The 18,870-nt window shown below is 38.8% G+C and overlaps 1 protein-coding gene across 5 annotated transcripts in view; it reads right to left on the bottom strand.

The window, feature by feature from the left end:
• The window catches only part of LOC126376985 (dedicator of cytokinesis protein 1), a 66,448-nt gene that overhangs the window by 13,015 nt on the left and 34,563 nt on the right, over window positions 1–18,870 (bottom strand). For 4 of the 5 annotated variants that reach the window (XM_050024545.1, XM_050024547.1, XM_050024548.1 and 1 more), the window contains exons 19-35: window positions 12,779–12,886; window positions 10,935–11,123; window positions 9,885–10,105; window positions 9,358–9,596; window positions 8,838–8,984; window positions 8,213–8,415; window positions 7,653–7,756; window positions 6,032–6,203; window positions 5,492–5,740; window positions 4,573–4,708; window positions 4,206–4,349; window positions 3,471–3,572; window positions 3,051–3,215; window positions 2,158–2,307; window positions 1,587–1,699; window positions 763–881; window positions 14–67 (exon numbers count right to left, since the gene is read on the bottom strand). In XM_050024545.1, coding sequence (XP_049880502.1) covers window positions 14–67; window positions 763–881; window positions 1,587–1,699; window positions 2,158–2,307; window positions 3,051–3,215; window positions 3,471–3,572; window positions 4,206–4,349; window positions 4,573–4,708; window positions 5,492–5,740; window positions 6,032–6,203; window positions 7,653–7,756; window positions 8,213–8,415; window positions 8,838–8,984; window positions 9,358–9,596; window positions 9,885–10,105; window positions 10,935–11,123; window positions 12,779–12,886 — 2,615 coding nt within the window. The remainder of the gene's footprint in view (window positions 1–13; window positions 68–762; window positions 882–1,586; window positions 1,700–2,157; window positions 2,308–3,050; window positions 3,216–3,470; window positions 3,573–4,205; window positions 4,350–4,572; window positions 4,709–5,491; window positions 5,741–6,031; window positions 6,204–7,652; window positions 7,757–8,212; window positions 8,416–8,837; window positions 8,985–9,357; window positions 9,597–9,884; window positions 10,106–10,934; window positions 11,124–12,778; window positions 12,887–18,870) is intronic. The other variant, XM_050024549.1, reaches the window with a different exon arrangement.

Here is an 18,870-nt window from a genome sequence, read left to right as displayed (position 1 = left end):
TATAAAAACTCACCTTGCCAATGGATTGATAGCGCTATTGAAGCTGAAGAACTTTGATTTTGCGTTCCTGAAAATAATATATTGCCAAAATGTTAAAATGTCAAAAGAAACATCAACACATATTAACATCATTCTTCTTCTTCTTCATTTACAACATAACGAATACTTTGTCGTACACACAAGAGATACAAACACGCAAAACAAAAGAGAACCACAACCTATCTGTCGTGTGCGTGTGTGAGTGTGTGTCTGTATTAATCGGGTAACGTGGTTTCAAATACCAATCTTAGTTACATAAGAATAGGATTGCCACCTCCAAAATCTATTAACCAAGACGAGAAGTACGTGTAAAAACCTCGGTTTTTGCAGTTTACAACCCTGACACGTCCCGCTACACGATTACGGCGGATTGCCATGAGCGCACAAGAGCGAGCTGGCATAGGGATGAGACAGGCCCGCCCTGTAGTTCCGGGCGTAAGAATAGAGCTACGGTACCCCCTGCTTTTCGTAAAAGGCGACTGAAAGGGGACACTGGGGATCGTGGATGGTAAGGGCTGGGGCCCGAACCGCTCAACACACGATCTCCGGGAGGGACGGCAATGCGACATGGCCTCGCATTGCTGTAAAACTGGGATGGCGTAGGGGTGGGGATCTACCCCGGGATGCGCTTTAATAAAAGCAAGTGCGAGGGGAGCACCGGTGCGTTCGACAGAGATCCCGGAGAGAAAAAAAAGGTATGAGACAGGATTGTAATATACTCACTCGTTGCCAGTAGATATGTCCGACATTCGGTTGGAGGTATTCGAAGAGTCTGGTTGTGTGCTATCTCGCAGAGGCATGCGCAGTTGTACCTCAGGGGTCTCTGGCTCGAAGTCGCACATCTGAAATTGAAGCCTAGATTAAGAGATCATAACATATTACGCTAAATATTTTTTTCCACTTCACTTCCACGTAGCACTCATGCTATCTTTAACAAAGTGGCATTCGCCTTTTTTTTATTCAACACATTACAGAATAGGGTATTTCACTGAGTAATAGATAAACTATAAAATGCTAATCTAGAAATAGAAACCAGTGATCTATCAATGTAATTTTTATTGATAACCTCAGTCAAGAACAGGAAGAGTGAATCCACCTAACACAGGTATCTTGCAGAGCTACTAGGTAGGTCTTTACCGTAGTATACAGGATGTTAGTGACATCATAATGAAAACTGAGGGATGATTCAGTGGAATTTTCCGTCGCAAAAGTATGGAACGGGAAAATAATTTAAAAAGACACGAAGATGTTCATGAACTTTCCGACAGGAAATTCCACTTGACATCAACTCAGAATCATGGTCTGAATCATCCCACACAGTATTTGTTACGGTGTCAATAACACCCGTACGTACTTGTATAGCCACCTATACGTACTTGTACGAGTATTCGGTACGATGTAACTTACACACGGTATAGATCTACTTTTAGTTAACTACTAAAATAAACATTTTTTTGATTAAAAAAAAATACAATAGAAAATTTACGTATTGATGTAAAAAGTATCTCAATTGACTAAGTTGTAATGTAACTCATTGTGTGAGGTACCTTTCTTCCGTATCGCTGGTACACATGATGTTGCATCCTCCGGAAACAAGACAGCAAGTGGGAGTGTAAACCTTCGAGCGCTTGTGGAATGCGCTGACCGTGGACATCAAGACCTGGAAAAAAATATATTATTGAGCCACAAAAACGGATACTTCCTCTATAACATGGGTTGTGAGGTGGAAGACCAACCTCAGCAACAATGCTGTCAGGGTTATTATTGAGCTGCCAAAGACCGCTTACCTGGTTAACGACTATATATTTATTCAAATCAGTAAGTAGTAACCTGGACTAACAGCTTAACGTCCCTTCCGAAGTATGAATCATCTTACGGTCGGACAATTGGGTGATCAGTCTGTAATGTCCTAAACAAACTAGGGATCATAGATTAATTTTCGTGATACGTCCCCTCCGGGATTCGAACCCAACGGTCAACCACTGGACCATGAAGACCTTTTCGGCAAACTAGTTTCGATGGAAAATTTGAAAAAAAATAAGATTAGTTTATAAGATAAGTTTTTTTGCATGTGAATCGATGCGATTAAAGTCGCTGTATTGAATCAAAGTCACTCACCAAATTTAAGTATAGGTATCTGCTCGGCGATGGCGTCCTTGAGCTGTACAAGTAATGCGGCGTGCTCGGGATGACGCGCTTCGTACGCAGGCGTTAGGAACGCCTTCTCGTAGTTCACTATACCCCCCATCACGGCTGCATCTAGCACTCCTGTGTACGAGAAGTACCATCGTAAATTACTCAGCACTGGATTGATGAATTAGGAAAGTGGGCAACGCGAGTATGTAAACACGGCACTCGTCTTTGCACCGTTATCGTTCGCTCCCTTATTTTGCGATACGTTTATATAAGTCAAACGATCTGAACCGAGAGTGCGAATTTGTGTATCGTGCCCTCTCGATCATTCGCCGCAGAATATAAACACTCACTGTCTTCAAAAAGTAAAATGCTCAATACACATATTAACTTCATTCTTAAAAGTCGCTTTAAAATTGAATCAGATCTGACTGCTTCTACCCCCTAAGATCAGGGCCCCCCAGAGGCTCAGATTTAGGAGAGGAGTCCTGTGTGCCTCAGAGGGACACATAAAAGCTCTACATATACAATATTTTTAAGCTTTATATAAAACAAACATGCTGTTTCATCATTCTATATTTCTCTTAAAGAGCTTCTACCGCCGCTTCTATTGACGACACCCAGTACGTCAAGACCCCTATTTAGAGTTTCATCTGAGTACCGGATTCCATTGTTTCTCAGAGTAACAGGCCCCATATTTTTTGTCAACGAGCCAGCCTCTGCAAGCCTGTTTGTAATGCTCCACCAATCAGCAGTAGAACAATATGGCGCACAATGCTGCGTACTCCCTTAGATCGCTGAGGGGAGCCTATACCTCACGCTAAGAGCACGTTACAATTCGCGTCTCAAATAACCTACAAAACCTCATACAATCTTACCTTTAAGCTTCATAGAGAGTGGATGTAAGGGTGCGTCAGGAGCGCGAGCGGCCAGGACCAGCTTCTTGATCATTCTATTATTCTCTTGGAGCGCCTCCACCGCCGCTTCTATTGGCGACACCCAGTACGTCTTCTGGCTTATCACTTTGAACCAGCGTAGAATACCTAGGGAACAGTGAACGGTTAGTGATGAGTCTCTGTTTAATACCATAGAATTTAACTATGACTACAGCCCGGTCACTCCATACAAAAATCTAGTTCTTACCGCGTCAGTGCAAGCGTGACAAACTGTCCTCGCTAACCTTTACTCCTTAATGGCTATTTAGACCAAACTGAAACCCAGCAGGGGTGATATTAATCCAGCAGAGTATTTGAGTGAAAAAAAATGCAAATATTATGAAAAGATATTATATAAGTTACCTGGCAAGGTATCACTGATCTCCAGCTCGGTACGTTCCAACCACCGCGACGCAAACTCGTTTACAGACAGATCATCTGTCGATCCATTCTTTTCAATTTCCTCTGTAAATAATAATTATTACAATATGTAAAAGAGACTTGTGAACTTGTTGACAGTCAATCATCTGTGGTGTGGGTTATGAGGTGAATTACCAACCTCATCAACCCTGGTGTCAGGGTTATTATTGAGCCGCCAAAGGTGCCTGACATGGCTCATGTAACGACTACTTACTTACATCAGTAAGTAGTAACTGAGACCAACGGCTTAACGTGCCTTCCAAAACACGGATCATCTTACTTTTGTGGACAATCAGGCGATCAGTCTGAGGCCGTGACAGTCAATACAAACTACAAAGTTGTTCTAAGTTGTAGAAACGACAAAAAATGCTGAAAACTACGATTCGGGCACACCGCTTTCACTTACTATGTTATTAGCGTTGCCTACATGGCGCGGTACAGATTTTACTATTACCTAACATAAGCTCACGATTTGGCCAATTGAGGTAGTCAGAAGTACATCCATCGCAAGATAAACTATGTACCCACACCTCACCGAGCTTTTTGTTTGGATGATAGGTAGTGAGCTGTATTGCCGTCAATAATGGTCGAACCAATTGTGTTAGTGAAAACTGCACTGTTACATTCGGATTGCAATTTTATTTATGTTTATTCACAATGACATATTAATTAACTTACCAGGTCGATGAAAGGGCCTGTTGAACACAAACTTATCCACGTTATTATACTTATAATATTCGAGTATTTGTTCGGCGACTGGCTTGCCCGATAGTCGCTTTAACTTGTCGCCCATTATAGGCTTCACTGGATTTATTTGGAGATCTGAGTACATGTCCAGTCAAGGAAATACATTTTCTTTATTTACACAACATAAATAGCGTATATTCGTCCCATTTCTGAGCACAGGCCTCCTTTCAATCAACCGGAATGGAGCAAACTTCCGAATGCTGCTTCAGTGCAGGTTGGTAAAGGTGTTTATGCTATCGGCTTAACGTGCCTTCCGAAGCCCGGAATCATTCCGATAGGCAAATTGTCAAAAGGATACACTGTCCATCAGACTCTGTGATCTCAGATCCGGGCGGATCCAGCTTGGTGAGCACCTCGGCGTCGGGCCACTCGTCCAGCAGACGCTCCTTGAACTCCGCCAGTTGCTCGTACTCGTTGCCGCGGTACACGAAGCCCTGGAGATATACATGATGGAAGTTACATATGTGTGTGTCCTGGCACTCCTGGCTGGATAAACGTACTACGACATATGTGACGTGCATTCGAATTAAGATTGTTTTATATATCTCTTGTACTGCTGTCTTGTGGCTCGCGAAATATAGATTATACCACGATAAACTGATGTTTTTACTATTAGACTCCACTACTCTGCACTTATTTTTAATAATACATAACAGATTAGAATATAATGTTTATTTCCTAAAACATCATTACTCCATTTTCCCGTGGTCCGCTAACCTGGCTAAATCAGCGGGACACCCTGAGGGTGACGATATTGACAGATCTGACTTTTTTCAGAAGCAACTGAAAACTTGTTGATCATAAAAAAGTTATTGTTGTGTATATCCCTGCAAATGAGATGTAATATGCAACTATAACTGCAACATACATTTATGGTTTATGTTGGATTAATTGTGTCAGGTTTTCAACCCATCACCCATAACCCATCACCCGTATAGACAGTTCCATTATCTTAAAAAAAACACAACTTTAGATTCGACTTTTCTGCCACGCCCGCAGTGAACAGCTGAACGGATTCTGTCTTTATTTTACTACCTATCTTTATATACCACTGTCTCATTCATCACGAAATCTCAGAAACTAAAAGAGTCTCAAATTTTTCAAGGGTTGGTTTTAGCACGTAGGTGCTAAGACGGTACAACCCCTAAGGGGTTGAAACTTTGTTATTTTTAAAGTTAGAATCTGTGAGACTATAACTCCACTCTTATAATACTCACATGTTCGACTCTAAGATGCAGCGGGAACCCTCTTCCATGGTACAGGACGCGGTAGTACTCGGGTGGCGACCGCGGGGTCCGCAGCATACACGAATACAGCTGCGCCAACTGCGCGTGGAGTTCTGCCAGCGGGCCGTAGCCCAGCAGCTCCTCTTCGTACACCGACACTAGTTCCTTCACTATTTCTACTGCTAGCTCCCATTGGTGGCCCCGGTTTAACAGGTCGGCGATTTCCAGGTAAAGGAATTCCTGTTGAGTGGGAAAATAGGTTAATAAATAATAATATTCCATATCGGACTGATAAGAGGGTCTAAAAAGGCCTCATTGGATTAATTCACCTGAAAAGTGACATTGCAATTTGACATTTCCGCATATAAAAGCGCTCAATTGAAATTAGACTATGGAAAAATACGACTAAAAAATATAAAACAAAAAATATTTATCTCAAATTCTTCCGGAAAAAAAAATACTTTGTAGAGCGCGATTTTTTCGTAGCGGTGTTTTAGTTTTTAAACCTATTATTTATACACTATACCTTACCTTAAGCTCTCTATGGGTTTCGTGCAACGAATCCTGATGCGTAGGGTGTCGTAACCTCTGTGGCAGTGGCTCACTGCTCCAGTTGAGCAGCTTGGCGTGAAGACGCAGGGACAGCCCAGCCTCAGCCCACTGTTGGGCTTCGTGGTGCATCTTTGCTAGTTTGTGCACGTACCTGCGGGATAAGATTTTTTTATACCATAAACATTAACATGCTATAAACATATAGTCGCTAAGGATTTTTCTAAAAAATCATCCGAACCGTGTTGTAGAGGATAAGTTCGTTCCCTCAAATTAAGATGTTATGGTTGAGCAATCTCAGTTAAACAGTGTCGCCATTACATCCATTGCGACTAAACTCAATCTTGACACGCCGCGCCTTCGCCTAGTGACAAGAAGCGCCGCGGCTTGTTTTGTATATTGGTAGTCTATTTGTATATACAAGATGTGTGACATCGTAACGAAAACTTTGACGGATGATTCACCCATAATTCTGAGTTGATTCTGGGTTGATACTATTGCGACGGAAAACCACCATTGCCACTTGATGTTAAGTCTGAATCATGGTCTGAATCATCCCCTTATATTCGTTACGAGGTCAATGAATATGAAGTACAAGTATTGTTATAGTATAAACGGATTAACGATAGTGGGAATACGAAAGCGGTATATATACCGCTCCGCAGTGTCGCTTTCGTTCGCCTTATAAGGCGAAGATTGTTGGTAAGGCTGGCAGAGGAAGACCTAGAAGGATGTACATTGAACAAATTGGAGATGTCCTTAGTAAAGGTTTAGTATGATCTACTCTGAACCGGCGTGTATGACGCGATTGAGGAATGGTGTCTCACCATCGTAGTAAATGGAATCTGTCTTACACCAGTAGAAAATAACCGTTAAACACTTTTATAAATATAACACGTTTCAAATTATAATAGAAGGAAATAGAAGTTTAATAGACGCCTACCAGTTGCATTTTGTAGTAATAAACACGTGTCATAACAATTTATTATTACACATATGTAATTAGATAGCATTTTGTATAAACCGCAAAAATGTAATAATAGGTGTCTTTTTAACAATACACTATTGTGTTTACTGTTTTCTCAACGTATTAATTCCTTTAGGAAAACATAGAAGGATACATATACATATAAACCGTTGTATGCTAACGTATAATGAGGCATGTAAAAATAACATCGACATCTTCCACGAAACCCTCACCAACTTTAAATATAAAATTACAAATATTATATAAATTCACTCAATTTCCTATAATTTTACTTTATATACTTTTTATCCAATTTTTTTTTCTATCTTCTAGCTTTAAGTTAACTCAAACACGTGTACGTGTTGTTTTATTATTTGTTTAAAACTAACTTGAATGTTGTATACGCCTGTAATGGTATAACATACGGTCATTGTCCGTTGAATTTTATTCATGTAATTTTTATGTATATACCGATGGTGTATCTTAAATAAATAAATAAATAAATACATAGCTGCAGGCCTAGCACCTCAACAGTGCTACCGCATACATTTGAGCTTCTAGTTTCTATCCTAATTCGCGCATTGCGCAGCGCTAAACCCGTGGCGTGGGCACTGGCGATATAAAGTCTTAACTTACCGAATGTACATATGCGGTCTTTCGATCTGTTCGTAGAAATGCAGCACCCTATTGGTAAGGTGCATTCTGTGAGGCGTCCCTGACCGCAATGCCGCAGTCCGGTACTGTACACAATACAAAACTCTTTATTTCAGAAAAAGAAGAAACAAACAAACAATCATTTCAAATAGGATCAAACAGGACAAAAGAAGCACAACAAGCGGTGTTATTGCTAAAAGCAATTTCTTTGTTATACAAGTATAATATCAGTAAGAAGTACCATTCTTGCGTGTTACTTCGCTCCAAGACATCAATGATAAATTACATAACTTAAAACATATGTTTGGATGCAGGAATTTGTGTGCAGAGTATATGGGCACCAGGTTCCAAAAACTGACCATGGTCTCCACAGTCATGACTAGCTAAAATCGGAGTTACCATAATCTAACACGATAACACAATTCTAGCGACTGCTTTCATAAGGCCGAATATCCTTATTATTCGACCATTCTGCCCTAAGCTGTATTCTACATTTCTGTCCTGCTATCGTGAATCAAGCTATATTTGATGGAGTATCTGACCTGCAGTAGAGTATCAAGTTGCCTGGCAGCGGCGGCCACGAGGGTCAAGGCAGCTATCCTCAGCGGCGCGGGCGCAGCGTTGCACAATGCGCCGCATAGCGACACAAACCGAGCTCGCCACGCACTATCGCCGCAACCACGCTCCGCTAGCACGTCGATCTTGTCGATTAACTCGCTTTCCAGTTCTTTCATTTGACCATCAGCTGGAAAAAACGGTTATAATAAGAAGGGAATGTTAGGGGCCATTGACGGCTCAATGATACCCCTGACACCAATATTGAGGAGTTTGGACATTAACGTCACAAACCATATCGACGAGACCTGCATGGGTTACATATGTACCGCGCGTTTTAACCAATAAACAACAGAAGCATCACGCCTGTATCCCCGAAGGGGTAGGCAGAGGTGTATAGTATACCATACACATCCACTCCACGCCGGCTATGTCTAAATCCCATATAAAAGGGGGTAAACAATTTAAACGAAAACTAGCTATGAAAATTAGCGATGTATAATTCTTTGTCGAATCCCGCGATACGTGTACTCGTGCACTATCCCAACAAAAAATATTCAACAAGAAATGTCTACTTTTCAGCTCTATAAAGTGTCCTAGTATAAAACTTACCGCCATCAGTGCTCGTACTGGTGAACTCAGTCTGCATCATGTCAAAGAACAGCGGTATGGTGGTGTTGCGAACTTCCTCGTCTCTTAGGAACGACACTTCCAGAAACGGCCCTACTAACCACGGGATGAAGGAGCGCTTGTGTTCATCTGGGAAAGAATTAACGAATGCAATATTCATCGATATCCATAATATTCTAGCCACATTTACTTTTTCGTAAATCTAAGGCCAAGTTAAGGACATAAGACGAAAGAGATGTTCTAGAAGGATGTTAGGAGAACTCAGCAAGCGGAAATCCGCTACTCTCACGCAATACTAAGATAGAATTTCCAAAAACCTTTTCTTAAGTGCATGTGGAAAATGTCAAACTAGTTCAATGTCTGTACATATCAGTCACTCAGTCTCTCCTACTATATTATTTAGGTCACATTTCTTGGAGAATAGACTTATGATACACAATAAGTGCCCCTTTTGCATTCGTTGAATTTATTGGATCAAAAGGAGAGAAATGAAATCCCTTACCTAAACTGAACCACATATCCTGCAACGCACAAGCGAGTGTCTGTCGTATATCTCCATACAAAGCCATGACTCTCTGCTTTCTCGCTACTGGTAACGTCTCCAGTTGAAGTATGGGCGAAGTGGCTAAAGCTGTTATGGCTCGAAACCACTCCTGAAGCAACATGTGGATTCCGGTGATGGCTTCTGAGTCTGTTTCGTCAACGCTGTGAAGGCGGTCGCGAAGAGTTGTTGACAGTAATCTGAAAGGGAAGGCAAATATAGCAAATAGGGAAATATTAAGATGTAGTAGTATTCCTTGGCTGAAACACCATTTTAAAAGAAAATAGTTTTAATAGCTCCATGGTATAATTAGCATAACAATCAGGCGCGAAATAATACACCTTTTTAACAACATATCTTTTTATCCTTATTCTTTTAATTAAGGATAGGCACATCATGTGTTCCATAGAAATTATGTTACTAATGAACACTCCTTAGGCTAATTTGGTTGTTCAAAAATCAGTCAATCATTATTAGTAGTAACTCACCTCAAAGCATGCATCATAACATAATGTTGGAGATGCAGCATATCAGCCCAGTGCGCTCTGAAGACGGGTCGTTCCAGCAAAGCCAGGAGCAATGCCAAGGCATCAGAGACGAGCGACCCGGAAGCACCAGCGTTTTCCATCTCCAACGCTTTGACTACCACAGCGTACTGTTCTTCTGACATTTGACGCACCATGTCTAGGAGGACGCATACTATACGACGCTGGAAGAAGCATTTGCTATTATTATATGATCCCCTGTTGTTAATCGAAGAGAACCTGTGCCCAGTATTGGGATGTGTGGGAGTTAGTATATATTATTTTACAGGATCATGTCTTCATGACATAAAACTACGAATGTGCCAAGCGGCTGATTGTCCCAAGCATCTCATACAGGAGTCAACTAAGCGCTAACGGTGGGCTTGTAACCTGTGACTTTACGGTTCACCATGTCCATTTTCGGACACCAATATCAAAAATATCTGGAAATTGTTTTCTGAATTCTTGGCTTTCGTATTAAAAATAAAATTATTTGGAGCAGCAGAATTTCAACAGGAAATACAATCGACTATTATTCCAGTGTCAATTACATTTTCCTCAATTACATAACGAGATCTAGGAATATGCATAAATGAAATAGTAATTAAAATAATTTAAATTATTACCATTAATTAGCTTTGTAGCAATTATTATAACACATAGTAGCCGTATTAAATAAAGATGCAGGATGTAATTGATAGTGGGAAGTACATAGAAATATTGTTGGCTCTCGTATTTTCCTTGTTGTGCCTACTTTAGTAAAATTATAGAAGCTAATGTCTAACTAGAGTCTGTTTATTACTGCTACAAACTAAGAATACTGTTTTTAAAACCGATCCTTAAAGCTCCAGATAACAAAATTTGCCGCCATATTCTATAGAATTTATTCATATTGGTGAATAGACCAATCTTAATGGGAACTTTCCAATCATCTATTATTAAGGCTTCAACAAGCAGCTAAGATATAATACAAAAGAACCTTCACTTAAGCATATAAAACACACAAAAAATTACCAGCATAGGATCATCAGAGTACCCAGTCTTCTCATTGGTCGTTCTCTCCTTCAGCATGGATGCGGCAGTTCTGAGCACAGTCGGCAGCAATCTCCTAGCTAATTCTCCTCTATCACCCTCAACCGGGCCCACGTCTTCTCTTGCCAGTAGAGCTACCACTTCGCCTAAAGTCTCTACGCATAACTCCACCTGAAGGGGTTTTGAAAACAAATTGGGATTTTAGTAACTCAATGGCAAATAGGTTGACTTTATCAATTTTGTGCATTTTATCTTCTCACGTTTTGATGCAACATCTTTTTCAATTTCACTTTACAATTCAGGATCTTAAAGATTTCTTATTAGCCTGAAGTTTGGGAATGATTATATGTTTTCTTCTATTAATAGCTGATAAAGTGTTGGCGTGTACGAAGGCATACAACACTTTTGCTATAAACAATAGATTTTGACACATTTTAAATATATGATTGTGAATTCTTAAACACTAATTATGAGGAAATAATAAGCCTATTTACTGACCTGATGAACCCTTGTATGACTGCGTAAAATCACACGAATGGTATTAATAATTTAAAAATATGAAATCAAATGTGTATGAGGAATTAATTACCATGATGGAGAATCCATTAAATCAACTTACCCAAAAGCGCGACATGAGGTCTATGAACTAATGTAAATGAATCGAAAAATAAAATGTTTGAAAAACAATATTTGCTTACATCGTCTTCCTTGATAAAAACCATTTTTTTTATTTTCCGTAAAGTCATTTCACTGAACTTATTTACAATGAGGGGATGTATTGAAAGACAAAATCACATTAAGTAACAAAAACAAACGGAACACAATGGAAACAAATAAAGTCCTATTTCCAAATGCGTAGGGACATCAGAGAAGCAGGCTAGAGGAACTTTTTACAGTATATATAAATTGCAGAGAGAACAAATGCATAACCACAAGAACATTCGGTAATTCTCGGCTACCTTCGGGAATGTTCGGCTTTGCTTTTCCTAATGAAACAAATCGTTTTTTTTTTTTATTATTTTGTTATAGCATTAATATATGCGTTTTGGCTTAGCCAAGTTTACGTTTGGGTTTAGCCAAGTAGAAAAGGCACCTGAGATAAATCTAATCTACCATTTTAATGTAAGTACGCTGATTCCAGTAGAATTGTAAAGGTATAGGTATCCGAATAGATCTGGAACCAACTAAGACGTCCTAGACAATTGAAAAACATGATATTCCCAGACATTTTGTATTTCATTCCCCCTCTCCCAATTGTCCTAAGACTTGCGATGTCCCTACCGCCCTGACGTTGGTTACAATATGACGAAGTGTAGTTGTCAGCGAAACTGCTCACAGGACTCGCATGTGAATGAGATGTCAGCATGAGAATGCACAGCTTTTGGCCTAAGAGAGAGGGGCAAATAAGGAATTTCCATAGGCACTTTGACTGCACATAGTTAACTAGCTAAATATACAAACCTCTGTGGTCCAGTGGTTGAGCGTTGGGCTCACAATCCGGAGGTCCCGGTGGGGACATATCACAAAAATTACATTGTGGTCCCTAGTTTGGTTAAGACTTTACAGGCTGATCACCTGATTGCCCGTAAGTAAGATGATCCGTGCTTCGGAAGGCATGAAAAGCCGTTGGTCCCGGTTACTACTTACTGATGTAAGTAAGTAAGTAGTCGTTACATGAGCCACGTCAGGGGCCTTTGGCGGCTCAATAGTAACCCTGACACCAAGATTTATGAGATTGGTCCTCCACCTCACAACCCACACGATAGAAGAAGAATAAGCCTTCAAGGATCCTCTGCCCCTCTCTCGGTACGCCATGTGATACATACGATCTGATGATGGTTGGCAGTGTGGTCGTGTAGCTTCGCTGTAGCTGCTCCCAGTAGCCGCGCCGCCTTGTCCACCGAGCGTGATTTGTGAGCCGCGTCACGATCCCACTGTCACACCCATCCAGATAGTACTACCTTGTCACAAGCTCGATATGGTGGCATTTGAAATGACTGACTGGAGATTGCTTGGTTTTTTTTTTTATAGGATAGACCGGACTTTGAAGTTGCTTTTACTGTTGTGTAAATGATGATGATGATACAGAGTGTTAGTGACATTCACTAAGACCCTGTATATTTCCTCTGTCTGATTAAAGACACAACAAATACGACACGACGTCGAAAAGGTCGGCTGACGGCAAAAGATCCAGTACGTATTTTTCAACATACACAAATATAATAGACTATGTTATATTTCATTTTTGTATTAAGCTTACTCAAAAAATATTAGAAATATGTAGTTACTGGACTATTTTTATTTTATTTTCTTTATTAAGGAAACCAACAGCTCGAACAATTGCAGTGGAACAGTGATTATGCTCCATACCCCCTTCGGTTGATTGAGGGGTGGCCTGTGCCCAGCAGTAGGACGTATATATGCTGTTTAATTTTATTTCCAGTCAGTCATTCAATTTAGTCAAAGTCCAAAGCAATATCGACCGTATGACAAGCTCATACTAACACATTAAGACTGATCACTATAATAACTTTAGACACAAAATTAAATGAAACGCATCAACTTCGTATCGATTACAAAAACATCTTCATTGTAATAGTGATCAGTCTTCACACTTACAGGCTGCCATTTCGACAGTGACGTCATAATAGCAGTCTGTAAGCGCAACATGCACACATCAAGAGGTTTGCACACAATTTTAGTTTTATTATATAAAGCGACACCGAAAGCGCGCTTTGTTTTTTTTTTAATATTAAAACATCGAAACTCTCAAATTGGTTACTTTGAAAAATTCACCGTTATCGTTTTGTTTTCGTCTCGCATTTAAAAAAGAAAATATTGTAGAATATTTTTACCAATACATACACATACTTTAATATGGTGACGTATGTAATGTAATTAAATATAAAATAAAATGACCTTAATAAGACTGTGGAAAGGTCAAATATAATATAAATATATAAATTATGCAAGTATAAATAAGTAACTATATTTAGGTGGACGATAACGAGTGAGAACAGACAGACAGAGAAGGTATTAGTAGTTAAAACACACAACCACACACAAAAGTTAAAATAAACGAATATATCAATTTGCAAATATATTTTTCTTCTATTTGACTACGCCTAAGCATTTCATTCGTTCATTTAATTTATTTAATCCCATTAACAATTTTATATTGTGTCCGAAAAATCATAAACATTAGTCTAAATAATTTTAACAAATTAAACTAAAAAAGAAAACAAGTTAGCAAAGCTTATCTTACATGAATAAATTCATTGATTTTACGAATGTTATAAACAACTTGCCATGTCAAGTTTATAGTCCAAGTTAGTTATTCTTTTCACACAAACAAATGACACAAAAACAAATTTATCACTTGAAAAGTTTTTTTTTATTTACAACACTAGAACAGGTTCTAACATGACGTGCTTTTTATAGACCCCAAGTCTACACTTACAGCAAAATATTTATTTAAATTTTCTTCTATTGTGTGGGATGTGAGGCGGACGACCTACCTCACCAACTCTGGTGTCAAGGTTATTACTGACCCAAAGGCTCCTGACATGGCTCATGTAACGACTACGTTTTTACATCAGTAAGTGGTTACTGAGGTCAAAGGCTTAATGTGCGTACCGAAGCACGAAACTTTCTCATTTTTCAGACAATAAGGTGATTTCACCCTGCAATGTCCTGACCAAACTATGGACAGTTTGCTAAAATAGAACTTGAAACACATCCTTTAAGTATTTTTTTATTTCGTCACCAGTTGTTACTTTAATTAGGCAAATAACTTGTCCCGCGTGTTCACTGTACATACTATTAATTATACCGACTCTATTCTAAACCCCAAAAATTCGAAAGTCATAAAAATCACACACACAAAAACACAACATGCCTACACATACACACACATAAATATGTTAGTAATATACACTAACAATATAATATATTAGCTACATAAACTATGCAACATTAGATAGAAAGATAGATACAAATATCAAGTGTATATATAAAAAAAAAACTGGTGATTGAAGTTAGATATTGTGTGCTCGTCTCAAAATGCAGGTGCAACAGCGGGTTTTATTATTGTAGCTAAAATAAATTAATGAGATGTATGTATTTTAATTCATTATAGTGACTGCAAGATTCCTCTGCCTTGACTTTTGACTCGACGTAATCCGGTGAGGTTGACCGCGGATTAGTCAGTTTTTAACGGTATTTTTTTGTCATTATCGTTAAAAAGTTATAAATAGGATATCCCAATCCTAACGTAATATAAAATGCCTAACGTATAGTATACTTATATAATAATATAATATGTATAAATTTATGATACAGTAATGTATTATAACATTACTGTATCATAAATTAAAATATGTAGGGTAGTATAACTATTTATGTGCTTCTTTTATAATAATATATATTTAGGTACGTATGTATGTGTATATAAGACAAATAACATAGTCACTACTGCCTACCCCGCTAGATAAAGTGGGCGTGATGCGACGTTACAATAGGCAATCAATTAATAGAACATGATGTATATGAAGCATCGAGGAAGCGACAAACTGGTTTTAGAGGGAATCTCGTATACGAGGTACGCCGCATTGATTGGCATTTATGCCTACTCGGTACGACAGTGCACTGTGTGTGTTTTTGAGTTCATTTCTTTCAATGTTTTCTGTATTTTTATATTATTATTTTTATTTTATTTTTTATTTTCCTGTTTTAATGCGACGAATGGGTGCCGAGACAAACCTCTGTGGTTTAACGGCATCATTCAAACCATGTATTTAGATTAAGGATATAATGATAATAATAAATAAAAAAAAAAATCGAGATAGTCAGAGCTATATCCATCGCAAGATTTAATAAGTACCCACACCTCACCGAGCTTTCTGCTAGACCAAAGTGAAAGGTGGTGAATCAATTTTGTATTTTCTTATTTTTTTTACCTTTGATGGGTTTGCTCTTGGCCCCAGACTTGCCCGAAGTCATTGACGAGGCTTAAAATGGAGCAAGCTCACCGAGAAGGTGCCTGTTCACTTTGACCTTGAAAGCACCCGGCAGAAATACAGAAGACGGCAAAGAATCCCACTCCCTTATAATTCCTTTCTTTTGTAACATCTCATTAAATTACTTATAGCTATGAACACAAGTAAGTTAGTAAAGTTATGAAAACTACTTGTCCTTTTGATAAGATTATATTTTAATGCATAATGAAACGCTAGTTTCACATAGAAGCTTAAGAACAAGAAATTTTCATATGAGTTATTTTTTAAGTATATTATTCCCATGCTATACAAATCTGGTATCAGAGTATCATTTCTGTATTCGTAGGAAATTGGTTTATCGTCCACGTTATGACAAATGCTTAGGTATATTTATGATCAATGCAAGTCCGAATGAAACCCGTTAAATAACATTTTGTTAGATTTACACTCAGTAACTCGTTGAAGCAATATAGCGACAACTGATTAAGACTTTGCTCCATTTCATACCCGCTTCTTTTGGACAAGCGTATTAGGTTATATTCAGTGAGTCATCATCTCATATATGCCCTCATTGACTTAAAAGATGTGTTGCTGTTGCAGTTTCTTGTCATTTCTTCTCCTACGCCATAACAACATAATAACACCTTGCGAAATGACGTAAATATAAAAATGTTACATTGACCTTCAAAAACTTTATCCATGATAATTACGTTGAATAAATGATTCTGATTTCTCCCTAGCGTTATCCTGTTTTCACAGGATCTTCCTACTTTCTTACCTACCTGAAGTTTCAACATTTACGTTTTTTTACAGAAGTGACTGTCTGACGTTTCAACCAGCAGAGGGAAAACCAGCCCAATGCCGGTCAAGTCACATACATCCGAAATGCATTCATCGAATGTAGGTTTCCAGTTTCCTCTCGTTATTATATTCAGTGAGTGTAAACATGAATTTACGACTGTTGTCCAGATTTGTTTCACATGGTTGATGTTTATTAAGGCGTTAAGTACACATTGGTTAAACGCATTCCCTTATTCATATGTCTTAACTACAGGAGAGAGGAAGGATTATCATTTAAATATATTATAATATTGACATCAAAACCGTTAGAGACTGTGACAAAATACTTTGAAATTAATAATCATGTGATGTCAACTTTACAAAAGATTGACAACCTGAATAAAAATTTAAAATGTGAGATCATCATAGAACCTTGATGGGGAAAATACTTTGAATCAGCGGTCAGCACCAAAATTTGCTATGATATTATAATATGGCACCAAAATTACAGTAAATCTTTCCTACGGTTATCCTGGACTGACTTTGGGTACACTTAACCGACATCCTCTATGGACAAGTGTCTTTTCTGTACTTGACTTTGTAATGGTCTACTCTATGACAACCAGTTACCATAAATGCTTTACGAGAGCTGATATCCTTCCGTCACCTGTGATGTTAGTAGAGTGTGGTGCTAGACACGACAGCATGCATCGACGTGCGTGCTTACCTCGTAGATCCGGACGGACAAAACACGAACATACCTGCTGCCGGGGACAGCGAGTTTCTAATGAGACTTTATAATCAATTGCTTATGTTTAAAAAAAAATACATGTGAAGGCTGTGCTTCACGGTCGACACATACATGTTTCTGACACGAATGATCCATACAGACGTAGGTATTATGTATATATTTTTTAACCTAATTAATGGATTGAGGGCTTCCTTTAAAAAATGGCTGCTAATGGTTGTCTTCTGATCAGGTACTTGTGGCTCTGTTCAGGAGACGGAATTGACCAATTACAGCGTGCGAGGGTGAAAAAGCAAATGCTGTCATTCTCTCTTTCTTACACACCTCCACTCGTCTCTTTTCCTCTCCGCTTTGGTGGAATCCCATTCTTGGAAAAAAATCGAACCGTAAACATAAAAATTTGATTAAAATCTGATTAGAAACTCGCTCTCTCATCTGCTGCGTTCAAGTGAGGTGATGCGCACATACCATACACGAACCAGTGACAATAATTATTACTCACTGAGATATGTTACTACATTATTACAGAACGATATAACATTATATTTGAAAGAATGATTTAGTATTTCAATCGTTCGCGTGGATTGGTTGAAGATTCTAAGACAGTTGGCCGCCGCCGATGAGCGAGAAGCGATTAGGGCGAATTGGCGAACAGGGAGAATCGAATGTGAAGTTCTTGCAGTTTTGTCGCCAATTTATGAGCGAGTGTTCCAATGCAACAGGCGATTCCTCGCACCACTCGCTCGGGGGAAAGATCAGAGTAATAAAATGACCACTGGTTGATCTTTCTGAGTAAATTTTGAGCACCAAGCGAGCATCGCTAAGCGAGTTTTGTCGTTGATAGCTCTCGCCGGCCGCTGCGATAAACTAGTGAAGAGAGTTCTCGCCGAGTGTGAACGGGCGCAATCGACTTTGAATATAACCTTTACTGGCACGAAATCTATATCTTATGATCTTTTCTGGAGCGAGAAAATAGACGATAACTAATCGCTTCCTCACCGACGGTGAGTCTGTGAGAGCCCTAGACTCTGTTTCACAAATGTCTGACTGCCTATCAGGAGGTGAAATAGAGCATAAAATAAAAATATTCGTCTTTTAAATTTAAAAACATTAATAATGTTATATCGCACCGAAAGGTGTTCCAACAGAGATATTACATTATAGTACTTATACCACCTTACAACAAGTAGAAGAAGAAGTACTTTTAAGTGTCAAACAAAGTGAGAAAAACAAATATTAATATGTTTATCAACAGACATGTCAAGCAGTTTCGTTTCTTTTTTTAAATAAGTAGGTACATAAAAATGATATCTCTATTGTAACATAAAAAACACAATTGTTACTTACGAATACATACCGGTTATGACGTCACTACCACAGCCGAACTCGAATT

The sequence above is a fragment of the Pectinophora gossypiella genome, chromosome 22 (genome assembly GCF_024362695.1).
Source record: "Pectinophora gossypiella chromosome 22, ilPecGoss1.1, whole genome shotgun sequence".
NCBI lineage: Eukaryota > Metazoa > Arthropoda > Insecta > Lepidoptera > Gelechiidae > Pectinophora > Pectinophora gossypiella.
This window is presented reverse-complemented; position numbering and strand designations above follow the sequence as displayed.